This window comes from Chiloscyllium plagiosum, chromosome 22, assembly GCF_004010195.1.
Source record: "Chiloscyllium plagiosum isolate BGI_BamShark_2017 chromosome 22, ASM401019v2, whole genome shotgun sequence".
In the NCBI taxonomy this organism is placed as follows: Eukaryota; Metazoa; Chordata; class Chondrichthyes; order Orectolobiformes; family Hemiscylliidae; genus Chiloscyllium; species Chiloscyllium plagiosum.
Genome location: NC_057731.1, coordinates 21,661,226 through 21,676,405, shown reverse-complemented (window position 1 = coordinate 21,676,405; position 15,180 = coordinate 21,661,226). Strand labels below are relative to the sequence as shown.

Below are 15,180 nucleotides of genomic sequence, written 5' to 3'. Positions count from 1 at the left end.
CTGCCACTATATGGATGGGTTGCACTGGCAGGGATCAAGGGATTGCATATTTGGAAAGGGAACCCACTGAGAACTTTGCCACCTGCACTCTGGCCTCCAGATTCCTGTGACCACTTCTCCACAAAACAAATGTTAACCTCCCACACAGCACCCCCCCCGCCCCCATTCATTACATACACGTGGCCATTACATACCTGTGGTCATGCTGAGTCCAAAACCAGCAGTTATAGGCATTCAACTCATTCACCTTGATTCCAGAGGTTGGCTCACCAGTGACTTCACAACTGTTGGATGGCCTATGGTTCAGTGGGCCTTCCTGATGAAAGGTGATGTAGGTTCCTTGCTTGTCTCCCTGCGTCCGTCCAGGACGTGGTGCGTTCGTGACTTCCCACATCCCACAGAATGTACATTTCACTTGGCTGAGCTGACCTGCCTACAGTAATTTTAATAATTACAATTAGAATAAGTAGAATAACACAAGTTACTTACCAATCAGTTTATAGCCCTGCATTAAAGTAATAGCCAATTCCTGGAAGCTGTGAGGTTAGGTGGAGAAAGAACCACCTCCTTTCTTACTTCATCAGACTCCCTTACTCAGCAAACTTCCACTTAATAGACTGTGCACCCAAAGCAGCAGCCAATGCAGATGTGGAAGCATTGAGATAGTTGTTTTGAGTGTTCAAAGGATTAGGTGAAAGGATTAGGTTTTCTCTTATTTGCATCAGAGATTCTTCAAATAGATCTGCTGGCTTCAGTCCATTTGAAATAATTTATGGCCATGAAGTAAGAGGACCATTAAAACCGATTAGAGATAAATTGTTAAGCTAGAAAAATGATTCTTCAATGTTAAATGTATCCACGTTTCTCAAAAGGTTAACAGGATCACATTGAGCTGCACACGGGAAAATCAAAAAATATATGAATGAGCAAGACATAGTAGATATTTGGAAAAATTTGAGGTTTTTCACTTTAGAAGGAAAAACAAAAATGTGGATTATTCCTTAAATGATAAGAGGCTGGAATGTGTAAATTTACAAAGGCGCCTGGGTGTTAATGTTAGTAAGTCATTGAAGACTAACATGCAGGTACAACAGACAGTTAGGAGGCCTAATGGCATTTTAGCCTTTATCACAGGAGGGTTTGGAGCAGCCAAGTCTTGGTTCAATTGTTAGACCACATCTGGAATATTGTATGCATTTTTGGTCCCAATTACAACAGACGTTTGCCAGACTTGCTACTGGAGTGGCGGTACTATTTTATGAAGATTTGTAGACATCATCTTCCAAACCAATGACGACTACCGTCTCGAAGGACAATGGCAGCAGATGTATGGGAACATCACCACCTGCATGTTCCCCTGCAAGCCACTCACCATTTTGACTTGAAACATATCACCATAGTTCAAAACCTTTGGGCCAAAGTCCTGGAACCCCTTTGCATTGTAAGTATGCCTATACTACATGAACTGCAGTAGCTCAAGAAGGCAACTCACCACTACCTTTCCAAGGGCAACTAGGGATAGGCAATAACCAGTCGGCGAAGTCACATCCCATGTACAAATAAAATATAATTGGGGAAGCTGGACTTGTATTCTTTAGAGTTTCAAATAATGAGAGGTGACCTCATTGAAATTTATGACATATTTAAAAGGATAAACATGCCAGGGGAAATATTACCTCTGATTGGGAAGCTCAGAACCAGGGGACAATATTTCCCAAGAACAGAGTTAAAAATCACACAACACCAGGTTATAGTCCAACAGGTCTAATTGGAAGCACACTAGCTTTCGGAGCGACGTTCCTTCATCAGGTGATAGTGGACGGCTCGATCGTAACACAGAATTTATAGCAAAAATTTGCAAATTTTTGCTATAAATTCTGTGTTACGATCAAGCACTCCACAATCACCTGATGAAGGAGCGTCGCTCCAAAAGCTAGTGTGCTTCCAATTAAACCTGTTGGACTATAACCTGGTGTTGTGTGATTTTTAACTTTGTACACCCCAGTCCAACACCGGCATCTCCAAATCATCCCAAGAACAGGAAAGCCTTTTAGGACGAAGATCAGAATAAATGTATTTTTTTGGTCTTTTGAATTATTTATCCCTGAAAGCTTTGTAAGCTCAGTCGTTGTGTATGTTGAAAGTAGAAATTGACATATTGCTAAATACCAATGATGTAAAGGGACATGGATTTAATATGGGGAAAAACTAGTGAACTGGAGGATTAGCCATGACCATATTGAATAGTGGAGGAAGTTACACAGGCTGAATGGTCTACTCATGTTCCTGTATTCTTACAGTCCTTGCTTTTATCACTGTTAAATATTTGCTGATGAAAAGATTATTAAAACTATAATCGTGTTCCATTCCAGTGCCTGATTGCACTTGTAAACACAAAAGTTTAGGTTAGTGATTATGCACAGTGTTTTAGCAAAAACTTGGACCTTAACAGACATTGTGCAACAGACAATTGCATTTTGGCCTCAATTTCTGAATTGAACCCAAAGCACAAGATTTAGCTCTAAAGTGTTTCTTTAAGTTTATGGAATTCGATTTTATCTTTTTAAATTTTTGCATAATTTCTCGATATCTTGTTTTTTTCATGTCTATTGTTGTTTTTGTGTAGTTGTGGCATATGACACAATGTTGATCAAAGCATTCTTCTACTGGTAAAGCTCTCCTGACCCTGACAGGCTTTTACTCCTTGCCAAGCAAGTCTATGGTATCCAAAGGAGATGGACTGAAAGAAGGTAAATCAGTCTATAATACAAAGGAAGGGGAAAGTGATATTGAAAACCACTTAATGATCCCGAATGAGAATTATTATGGTCAGGACTTTTCACAATACGTCCTGTTATGTTCCCTGTGAGATTGTAAATAAATCCTACAAATAGTTTCAGCCTGTATTCCTTGGTATTTTAATAATGAGGAGGTGCTGGTGTTGGACTGGGGTTGGCAAAGTCAGAAGTCACAAATCACCAGGTGAAGGAGCAGCACTGTGAAAGCTTGTGATTTCAAATAAATCTGTTGGACCATAACTGGTTTCGTGTGACTTCTCACTTGGTCTTGTAATGTAATACAGTTCACCTTTAATGTAGAAATGTGTCCAGCTTTCATTATTAATCCCATTTGTGATTGGCAATTTAATAAGGAATGAATGAAATGCTAAGCCCTGATACACAGGCTAAAACTATTTTGTGAGAGTTATTTACAGATTGCTATAATCCCAGATGAGTCCATGCTGGACATGTCAGATCCCAATGTGAAGCCCTACCTTGTTCGACCCTCACTCTGATTTATTTTAATTGTGAAGATCAGTGTACTTTTAAAATGTTTATTAAACAAGAAAAGAAATGAACTAAATTATAGAAGCCAAGACAAAAGTTTGTAAAGATTTAATTATAGATATCAGAAAAGGATTCAGGCTCATTCTCTCCCTTTTCTTCAGCAATATGATTACAAACACCCAAACCTCAGTGAAGAGTTACCATTATCCCTGCATGGAAGGTCGACATTCAGACTCAGCGGAAACAGGATTTCTTTCAGCAAACTAACCAGGAAGTCATTGGATGTTTATTCCTTTCATCCGGTGTCCTTTTCAAGTCACCTAAAACAAATTGCAAATTAAACTCGCAACTAGGTTAAATTCAAAGCAAAAACACAAGTTCAGCAAACCCAGTTTCCAGCAGTCCCTCACACTCTGGGAAACAGCACACTTTTTTTAATGAATTGCTGTCCTTTCCCTGTATTACTAGACTCCTGTTGCTTGGCAACAGTAGATTATTTTAAAGAGTTGAAGTTTTAATCCCTAAGAGTTCAAGTTAGAGTTATAAAATCTCAATAAAATGCATATAAACAAAACAGACCTCCTGTTTATTCAGCACCATAACCCTAACTTCAGAAATGAAGCTGTAACAATGACCAGCCATGTCTTCCCTATCTTAAAACACAATTTTAACTTAACAGTATATATTGCTGTTAACCGTTGAGGTAATACTTCCTCCGGGTGCTTCAGTTTCCTCCCACAATCCAAAGATGTGCAGGCCAGGTGAATTGACCCATAGCATTAGTGCATCAGTCAGGGTAGGGGAATGGGTCTGGTTGAGTTACTCGTAGGGTCGGTGTGGATGTGTTGGGCCAAAGGGCCTGTTTCCATACTGTCGGTAATCTAATCTTTAATAGAATGTGGCAGCAGGTTTTTATTTCCTTTGTTGCCCTTTTATTATCCACGAAACAGTAAGTTCTCCCTGATTGACAAACATGCAATTCAATTATGATGAGATTCTCCCCTTAATTTTCCGTTGACTCAATAATCTCACTGAATTTAAAAGCCATTCTCCGTCCTACCTTTGGTGGCTTAACATAATCCTATTTTTAAACTTTGAGAGCCAAGTTGAAATCTGGAATGATTTGATCTATAAGTTTGCAATCAGCTTTGCCATGTACTGGAAGGAAATTCTGATTGAAGTTTAAATATAATATATGACAGTATTGTAACATTTGAAACAAACTGTTCAGGGGTGCTTTCAACCCTACTCACAGCATACACACGTACGGTGGGTGAGCATTTGTAAGAAGCCATGTTGGTTACTACCCCAGGAATTGGTGGCTTGGGATCTGACGTTGTATCGCCTGCCAATATATTTGAAATGCAAGTTAGTATCTTAATATCATCATTGTGCACCCACCCTAACTGGAACCAAAGGTGGTAAACCTGTTGCTGCCTCTTCCTAGCCAATATCCAATACTTTTGCTGCGCTGTTCTCTGTTCCCTCATCACTGTTCTCTGCCCTGTTTCTCATTTCACTTTCTCCTGTCTTCACTGTTACATTTTCTGTCTCACTGGAGTCCTAGTGTGGGAAAGTGGAATTAGTGCAGTAAGACTCAATGGGCTGCAGATCCTCTTCTGTACTGTATGATTCACTGTCTCCCCTTACAGCCCCAGTCAGCTTTTGGGTGACAGCCCATACATTGATGGCTGTATCAGTGATTTAATAATTTTATGTCTTATGCCTTATGGATCCAATCAAAATCAGATCGAAACACATTTTTCTATTCGTAGCTAGGGCCTTGATGTACAGTGAGTGCATCTGGGGTTTTAACTCGTTTGTTTAAGCAGGCAACAAGAATATCTGCCCAAAACTGGCAGGATCCTTCTTCATGTTTACATATTGTATTCAAGTGAGCTGCTGGAAGTTGCAGGGCATTTTGTCAGGCTAATGTTGCAGGAAAATGAGTTGGGGTTTACAGAAACTTGAAAATAAAAAGCCTTAAAATGATTTGTGACTTTCCTTGTGGATCAGATCCATAGTTGCATGATTTGTTTTGGGTATCACCCTGTCCGCAAAAGTTATCACTTACCTGATCCTGTCTGACAGCCTTCTGGCCATGTACTCTTTCACCACTTCCTGCTCAGACAAGACTGCTCAGCCCAGTTTCTCACAATTATGAGGTTTATAAGATTATTTTGTTTGGTGACTGTACCTCAAATGTTGGAGGTTGTGTGACTTAGTCTATAGTCTGTTTGACAGTAATCTTCGGTGGTTTGACTTCTAAAAATAAAGCAAAACTAAGATTGTTTTACTGAGAAAAAGGCTCAAGGTATTCACATCTTGGAGATGGTTGTTTCTGAGTTTATAATGAATAGATTCTGAATCTCCTAAAGTTCAGAAAGGTATTGTGAGATATTGCATTGTAAATGTTTATACTGTTATCTTACTCATTGTGATAATGCTGTCACTTTAAAAGATTATTTTCTCCTGGTTTTTTTTAAGAGAGGTTGTAAGGCAGTAGTGATGAACTAGCTACTGAAGATGACTTGAGTAAACAACTTGTGAGGCCTTGAGGTTTTTGTTTCAATGTTGGAATAATAGAAGCAACCTGGGTGTGACAAACTGTCACAGACCAGGCTTTCTAGTTTTGTTTTAACTTTCAGTAATGTAAGAAGCTTTTGGGGTCTCAAAGCTTCAGTGAATGATACCTAGCTGCTACTTTTTCCGAAGCTTCGCGATGTTTTTTATCCTCCTGGCCTGGAGAACTGCATGTGAGAATCTGTGTCTGAATTTGCCTTTTTGCCAAGGGGTGTATTTATAGCATGTTACAATATTGGAACAGTAGTTACTGTATCTACTATTCGGTTAAGTTTTCCAATAGTTAGGTTTTTCTAAATTCCTCTTTCTTTTGTTAATGTTTTAACTGTAGTATTTAAATAAACTGTGTTTTGCTGAACATCAAATAGTTTGACAGTCACATAGCATCTGGAACATGGCACTTCACATCTACCTTTAAGATAAGGAAAGTTAAGGTCTAGGCTACCTTCTTAAAACATTTTGAGGTGGTCTGGTCTATAGCATTGACTTATATCATCAAAAAGAATTGAGACAATTCAAGGCTGAGTCTCTCCCTCCATCCCTCATTCCCAGATATATTTTAGCAATCAGTAAGGCGCCACTATGTGTACCTGTTGAGGACAGAGTGAATCAGGACAGTGGTCTAAAGAGACTCTTGAATGTTCATTAATTCCACAGTCCTTTGGTTTAAAGCAATATCTTTTCGTATTTTTAAGTCCACAGTTCAAACGTTAAAAATACTTAGTACACCATGGGGATAGCTAGAGAGATGGGTTGGAGATTAATACTCAAATGCTCCAGGTGATTGTTTAATCATTTCTATGCACTAATATCATTAAAAATTAGAGCAATCTTCCTTTACACAGTTTCTGCTGTACAAGACTTTTTTGAATGTTATTTACTGGATTGTAAATAAATTATTTTTAAATTCATTACTTTTGCAAACTATTAAGAGTTTTAAGCTGACTGAAAAATTCTTAACACTTTAATGAAAAACTAAAAAAAATTGTTTTATATTGCTAAAAATATATATGGTTGGGATTGCACAGAAATGAAGTTGCAAGATTTATCACTGAATACAAAGCAGTATGAAAAGATTTAGAAAGCATATTAAAACAATTTTTGCATTGTTCAATATCCAACTGTATAACTCGCAAAGGTAATACAAGAGGGGGTTCACCCATAAGATATCAACACCAAAAAAATGCTATAAAATGAGTTATAATATAAATAAACTTCATTTTCTTCCTATCAAATGGATTTATTCATGTCAAATGAAATTCACAATTAATGAAAGATGCATCAAAGTGAAAGTCAGAATGTATATGTCCGAATGCAAATAATATGATTGAAGGTGGCTCATGTCTTGGTATTGGACTTATCTCCAGCATTTCATTTAAGATGTTTTCTGTGTGTTCACCACTGGCATTTTGCATTAAATGTAGGCCCTTGTGCAGAATCTAGGTCACAAATCTATGAGTCTAGAATCCATGAATATTGTTAACTCTGTAGGTGGGGGATTTTCAAGTTATTGTCCAGATAGGGATACTGTGTAGTCTTTACACAAAATACAGAATTTATTAAATTTGAAAGGTGTAATATGAGTGTCGCATTACTATTAGATCATATCTAGATGTTATCTTTTCTTGCACCCAACTCAAAAAGAATGACAAATATGTAGTTTATAAATTGGACAATTTGTTGACTTGGATGCTGGAGTACAGATTGTGAAGGTATTGTAAACACTGACGATGATAACCAATTGTTGCAGTAAGACGTAGGTAGGCTGGCAGAATGGGCAGATGAATGCCAGGTAGAATTTCACACAGACTTTGAGAAGGCTAGATGGTAGACCACAACATCTTGGTCGCTATCAGTCCAGTCAGGTCGAGATGGCTTTCTGGCATGATATCCTTGCTTGTGATATGTTGCCTTCCAAAAACGACCGAGCAGGAATGCTGATTAATGTGAAAGGAAAGGCTAGCATTTGTGCAGCGCTGATCACAGTCTCAGGCTTTCCCAATGCACTTTATATTCAATGATGCACTTGGAAAGTGTGATCATTGTGGCAATGGAGGAAAAGAATTACATTTGACTTGTGATTGGACACCAGATTTTGCTCTTCAATTCATCATTCTGCTCCTCACTGCTGAAAACTCATGGGTAGATTAACAATGAAAAATAAGTGGGGCTCACTGCCAAAACAGTTCAGATATTCTGCTGTTGTCTTTGGATAGGCAGCCCATTTACATGGTGTGCGCATCTGTAAGCCATCCACACTGAAAATCTAGCCCATTTACTCAGTGATTGACAGGCAAGTATGAACTTTTTCTTGCTATACTGAGAAATATTTACAGAAGCAGGTGAAACCAAATGTACACCCAAAACCCATCTGTCTCTCTTTCTTGGATGTATTTTTGTTTGTTACAACATGAATTGCTTTAAAAGTGACATACAATTATATGAGTTAAATTGTTTGATTCTCACAACTTTGTCATGCACCTGAGAAAAGAAAGACGTTGAATAGAAGCAGTACCTGGCGGATAAATAATAACATGGACTGCTTGGCTGGAATAGTCCATATCCTTGTAGTATTTAAAAGGGAACATTCTCTCTGTATCTGCTGATGAAATAGTCAAAATAAGTATGACAGCTGTTGAAAGTTATAATCTAAAGGATAACTAAGAAGCAATAAGCATTTGACTTTACATGACTTCCTTGACATTTGAACATGGCATATTTTTATCAAAAATTAATTGTAAAAATGCAATAAATAATTATTGAAGGGACCTGAGGATACAGGAACTGATCTGAGTAAATGTCTATCCTACAAAAGTGTAACCTAGATTCTGGTCTTTCAGTAGGTTCAAGTTTGTGTTTCTGGGAAGTACAATAACCTCCACTTTCATTACAAATGCTAAGAAGTAATCAAACTATAGGTGTAGCCAGTTCATTTGGGGTCATTAAGATATTTTACCATAAATCAGCAGTAGTAACCTAAACTGATCCAAAAGCGAATGCATGAATTCGTTAAGACATTTTTCTAAATGTACTAAACAATTATTGTATACTGATAACTTCAACTTAAATGCTGAGAAATCACAAGACTATATTTAAATAATGAGAACAAACAAAATGCTAAGTTAGTAAACAGGATTTAACTGGTAATTGTTCTCGTGGGAACAGTTTCTTGTGCCATTGCTGAAGAAGAGTCTTGTTTGTTTGATTTGCTTAAACATGCAAGAAACAATGTGATGTCACGATATAACTTAGTACTTATCATATTTAGATTTAAACTTACACTATTACATTAAATTCAGCTCAGCAAAGAGCTAGTACACTCATTTGACTGCTGGCTACCCATAACTTGCAAGTTAATAAGATAATTTAGAGAGTAGGCGTGCAGTTAAGTAGTGAGATAGTTAGTATGTGGTTCAGATGAAGATTAACAACAAGACTCAATTCCCATTCCATCTGTGGTAGACTTGGGGCCGGGCCTTATCTTGCCTCCTCGACTTGTCCCACAGTAAAGTCAGAGCATTGGTTTTGTGGCCTCTGAATGAACGAGAATGCTACCTACTGACGAAGGGCTCATGCTTAGGTTGAATTTTCAACTCCCCTTTTTCCTAACGTGTCCTGCCCCATGATGATATGGGACAAGGACATAAATGATAGTCTTGATAAGTAGCATAGAATTAATCCAACTTGGTTGCTGTCACACCTAATTTGTGTAGGCCTTACTAAAATCAGATAACAGTTGTATAATTGATGAGATAACTAGAATCAAATAGGACAACTTATCAAAGTAATTAGCTGGAAGATGCCAGAAGACTGGAGAATTACAAACATTACACCTTTGTCTTTAAAAAGAAAGGTACAAAGATATGCCCAGTAGCTATAGGTCAGTCGGTTTATGATAATGTTTCTGAAAGTTTCCCCGTAAGCATTGAAGAAAACTGAATTCCACTTAAGCAAATGTGCATTAACTAAAGAAATCCAGCATGAATTTCTTAAGGGAAAATCTTGTTGAACTAATTTGTTGGAGACTTTGAAGAGATTTGAGGGTTGATAAGGGAAACATATTAATGCCGTGTCCACGGACTTTCGAAAGGCACTTGACGCAGTGCCACACAACGGACATTTGGACTAAGTTATAGTTCATGGAATAAGAAGAACAATAACAGCATAGATTAGGAATTGGCAGATTAACAGGAAATAAGAGCACGTGCTTAATGGATGTTTTATTGGCTGGAAGAATGTGTGTTATGGAGTTCCCCATCAGTCAGTTTGGAACTCTTGCTAGTTTTTTCATTTATTACTGACCTAGATCTTTGTGTACTGGCACAATTTAAAAGTTTTTCATAACTTGAAGGTATTGTAAATTATGAGGAGTATGGTACAGAACTACAAAAGGACATAAACAGTTTGGTGAAATTGGTGGGCATGAGGTGCAGTTCAATGTGGAAAACTGTGAAGTTTTTCACTTTGGTAAGAAGAACATGAAGAAACAATATAAAGGATTCAACTCCAGAGGGGATGAAGGAGCATATGTGCATATCACAAAAACAGAGCTTGTTGGAAAAGCTCAGCAATTCTGTTAGCATCTGTGAAGAGAAAACAGAGTTAATGTTTCAGGTCTGGTGACCCTTGTATATGCATAACTCATTGAAGATGACAGGACAGATTGCTTTTACTAAAGTGTACAGTACCCTAAGTCTTATCAATAGGAGAAAACAGTACAAGAGTAATGAGGTTTTGTTGAACTTTCATAAAACACAGATTCAATCTCATCTGGAGTATTGTGCACAGATAAGGACATTGATCTGTAAACATAGAGAATGCAGAACAGATTCAAAAATATAGCTTAAGGTATGAGCAACTTCAATTATGAAGGTAAATTGCAGGAGAACAGAAGGCTGACAGAAGATTTGATGAATGCATTCAAAATCATGAGGGGTCAGACCGAATAAGGAAGTAAGGATCAAGAACGAGAGGGGGCAGATTAAAAGTAATTAGTAAAAGAAGCAAAAGCAACATGGGTAAAAAAACCTTTCCATGCAGCAAATGGCTATGGTCTGGAGTGCATTGCCTGAGAGTGTGCTGGAAGTGGGTTCAATTGAAGTATTCAGTGAGGAAGGTCAGGCAGCATCTGAGGAGCAGGAAAATCGATGTTTCGGGCAATAGCCCTTCATCTATTCATGATGAAGGATTTTTGCCCGAAACGTTGATTTTTCTGCTCCTCGGATGCTGCCTGACCTGCTGTGCTTTTCCAGCACCACTCTAATCTAGACTCTGGTTTCCAGCATCTGCAGTCCTCGTTTTTACCTACTCAGTGAGGAAGTCAGCTATTATCTGAGCATCTGCTGCAATATCCACCGCTGCTGGCTCCAACGCGATACCAACTCTGCATGTCACTTCTGACCCCGCAGCTGGCACCGCTGCAGCCACTTCCGCCCCCAGAGACGTCACTCACTGGAACATCGATGACTACATCACTGGCATCACTTCTGCCACCAGTGATGTCAGTCACTGGAACTCAACTGGCGACATCACTGATGTCACACGTTACTTCACTTCCGCACCTGTAGGCACCGCCCGCTTAGGCCCCAACTCCACCCCCATGGTGAACATCAGTTCCGTTGGTGATGTCACATCTGACCCCACAAGCACGTCCACTCCAGTGGCAGTCTCTGTCCCCATCCCCCAGTTCCAGCCCCACCCCAGGTCCTAGCTCCCAGCCCTGCTGTGTTTTTACTATTCCCCCAGGCCCCCCCCTTACTGAGGATGAACATTCAGTCCTCAGCAAAGGCCTCACCTTCATCCCTCTATGCTCCCGGAATGATGAGTTTGACATGTGTTGCAACATTGAACATTTCTTCTGCCACCTCCGGGCCCAATTTTTCAATAAAGACTCCCACCCACCCACCAAGGACCCCTTCTCTCACCTCCAATACAATCCATCCACCTGGACACCTCATGCAGGTCTGTTACCTGCCCTTGACAACCTCATCCTTGATGAAGGGTTCAAGCCCAACATGTCAACTCTCCTGCTCTTCGGATGCTGCCTGACCTGCTGTGCTTTTCCAGCACCACACTCTTGGGTATTATCTGAAAGGAATAATGTACAAGGTGAGGGTGGGAAAATAGCACAAAGTGAGTTGTTCATTTGGAGAATGGTTCAGACATGCTATGCCAAATGACCGCCTTCTGCATTGTAACAATTCTATGTGGGTTGAGTAAGTAATGTATATCACAATCATTGAGGGCTTTACACTTACTATGAAGGAAGCAGTGGTTCTACAGCTCCATGCTTTCAACTATTGGAACCTTATTCAAAATGAAAGATGCCTGTTGTGTAACTGGAATGATGGCAGAATAGAACATAGAACATAGAAAAGTACAGCACAGAACAGGCCCTTTGGCCCACCATGTTGTGCCGAGATTTAATCCTAATGTAAGATATAGTAACTTAACCTACGGACCCCTCAACTCATTGCAATCCATGTGCATGTCCAGCAATCGCTTAAATGTCCCCAATGACTCTGCTTCCACCACCACAGAGGGCAACATATTCCATGCATTCACAATTATCTGCATAAAGAACCTACCTCTGACGTCTCCTTTATACCTTCCGCCTAATATCTTCAAACTATGACTTCTCATACCAGTCAATCCTGCACTGGAGAAAAGTCTCTGGCTATTGACTCGATCTATTGCTCTCATTAGTTTGTACAATACAGCTGCACATTTATGTTGGGTTGCTTATCATGCCCTTGTCAAGAGCTTTTCACATCTGCAGTCTGCCTAGCAAGGATCCCAGCCACTCTCATCCATTGTTTAATGGTCATCTCGTGAGTATTTGCTTTGGTGGAATAATTAGTAGAGTCATAGTATTAATTGGCCACATGACAGAGTCCTTCATGACAAGCTCACCAATGAACTAAAACTGATATAACTGCAGATGCTGTAAATCAGAAACAAAACAGAAAGTGCTGGAAAAGCTAGCTGATCTGACAGCATTTGTGGAGAGAAATCAGAGTTAATGTTTTGGGTCAACAGATGTTGCCAGACCTACTGACCTTTTTGAGCAATTTCTGTTTTTGTTACCAATGATCTAGTTAGATGTGGAGTGTTCCAATACATTGTTGTTGATTGACCAGCCAGCTGTATTGTTAATGAGATCTGGAGTCTAGACCAAACAATGGGACTTCAAATTCTTCCAGTTTTTTGATGATAACTAGCAATAGTACTCATTGAATAATGGGTAATGTGGCTGTAATTAAGAAAGGATTAAGAAGCTGCAATATTGTATTTGCTACACTGCAGCAATACCACTGGGAGAAAGTGAGTACTGCAGATGCTGGAGATCAGAGCTTAAAAATGTGTTGCTGGAAAAGCACAGCAGGTCAGGCAGCATCAAAGGAGTAGGAGAATCGACGTTTCTGAAGAAGGGCTTATGCCCAAAACGTCAATTCTCCTGCTCCTTTGATGCTGCCTGACCTGCTTCGCTTTTCCAGCAACACATTTTTAAGCAATACCACTGTGCAAACTTGGGAATTCCTAATATTTGGTCTTGCCAAACATGCCCAAACAATGTGTTAAGTTTTTAAGGGGAATGCAGAACTGGCAGGGAATATGTATCCTTGACCAAGCAAATAGGAGACCCATAAATATAATGATGGGCTTCTATATGGATCTGATATCTAAAGTGGAGAGGTTGTTGGCCTGAAGTCAATATGGCTCAGATGCTGGGCTTCACTACAGTACATAGTTAAATCGCTTTACATTAGCACTCATAAAGTGATGAGTATCTCTGATTCACTATACTGAACTTAGCTGTGAAAATGACAGGCACCTCTCAAAATGTTCTACATGAATTCTGCTATGTTTAAAAAATAAATATTCACTGAGGAAACCAAGCATGACAGCTGCTACAAGGACTTTCTTTCGGGGGTGGGATAAGGACCAGCCATTTGTATATGCAAGGCTTTAACATACCATGATTGACAGAACAATCATCAGTTGCGAAAAAATAAAATCTAGAGCAATTAATTCATTTTCAGCATGATGAGATGTAACTAAATCCTTCAGTTATTCTGAACTAATTGAACAAAAACTGGTATAATGCAGTCAAAAAAGAACGGATCTCATACATTGCCATTTTCCTATGCAGATCAATATGTCTTACTTCAAAATGTAAAGGGATCTCATCAGATTTGCTCGATTGCCTTTGCTCAGAACAGCTTTTGATAAAGATCTAGTTTACTTCAGGTTATTGCTTACAGAACTTTATAGTTTCTTCCAAAAAATATATTGCAGTTGTGATTTATGAATAAGTTATAAGATTCAACTGTGAATGCCATAAAACATTTTAAATGATGGTAGAAATATTTTTTCTAAAAAAAATCTACATATTAGCTTATGGACTTATTATTCTGGAAGGATGAGACCAGTTAGAATAAAGGAATGCTTTTCATCCAGACCTCTTTTGTGATTATAGACCGACTAACTGAAATTGCATAAAAGCAACAGGAGATGACTAAAATAACTTACAAATAATGAAGGAATGGTACACTCAGAATGTTTTACTATAAAATTACATTACTTGGCCTCAAGACTCAATAAATACCCAGTCACTATTCCTCTCCCTTGAGTTTTAGCTTGGCAGAAGAATTGTCTTACGCCAACCATTGAAATAAAATGCATGCATGTGTGATTGTGTTTTGTTCTCATTGTAGATGGATGAGATAAAATTTAAAGACAGAGCAGTCTACGTGCTGGAAAAAGAGCTGGGGGCTCAGGCTGGGCATGCTCAGAGACTCCAGCTCCAAAAAGAGGCTTTAGATGAACAACTTACCCAGGTCAAAGAGGCTGAAGCATGGGAAAAACGACATCTGAGTAGCCCGAAAAGGGAACTTCCTTGCGCAAGTGGTGCAGGAGACGCCTCAGATCATTCAGGAATCCCTGTAAGCAATTTCACATGGTATATAACTGCCCGATTCAACAGACTCTGTAACAAAATCTTGATGAGGGGCATATTAATACCTGCTGCTTCCTTGGTAATACTTAAGCAATACTATCACATTACATCATTCCTTGCATACAAATTCTTTACATTGAAGCCAAATATTTGGCACTATTGAAATAGAATTAGTGCTTTAGTCTAACATTTTTAAATTTTGATCTGTTTGAGGACACAGATTTATTCGCGTTGCAGCTTGCTTGTTCTTCTACAACCAACTAATAGTAGTGTTTTGAAATATTGCTTCATACGATTTAAGCACTTCCAGAAAGGAGGCATTGAGTATAGTTTATTGAATTTGGCACCAGT

General features: G+C 38.9%; 1 protein-coding gene across 20 annotated transcripts in view; it reads left to right on the top strand.

The window, feature by feature from the left end:
* The window catches only part of jakmip3 (Janus kinase and microtubule interacting protein 3), a 379,633-nt gene that overhangs the window by 185,244 nt on the left and 179,209 nt on the right, over positions 1 to 15,180 (top strand). For 14 of the 20 annotated variants that reach the window (XM_043712576.1, XM_043712575.1, XM_043712574.1 and 11 more), the window contains exon 4: positions 14,588 to 14,815. The exons of the other annotated variants lie outside the window; for them this stretch is intronic. In XM_043712576.1, the coding sequence (XP_043568511.1) occupies positions 14,588 to 14,815 (228 nt within the window). The remainder of the gene's footprint in view (positions 1 to 14,587; positions 14,816 to 15,180) is intronic. 20 annotated transcript variants of the gene reach the window in all.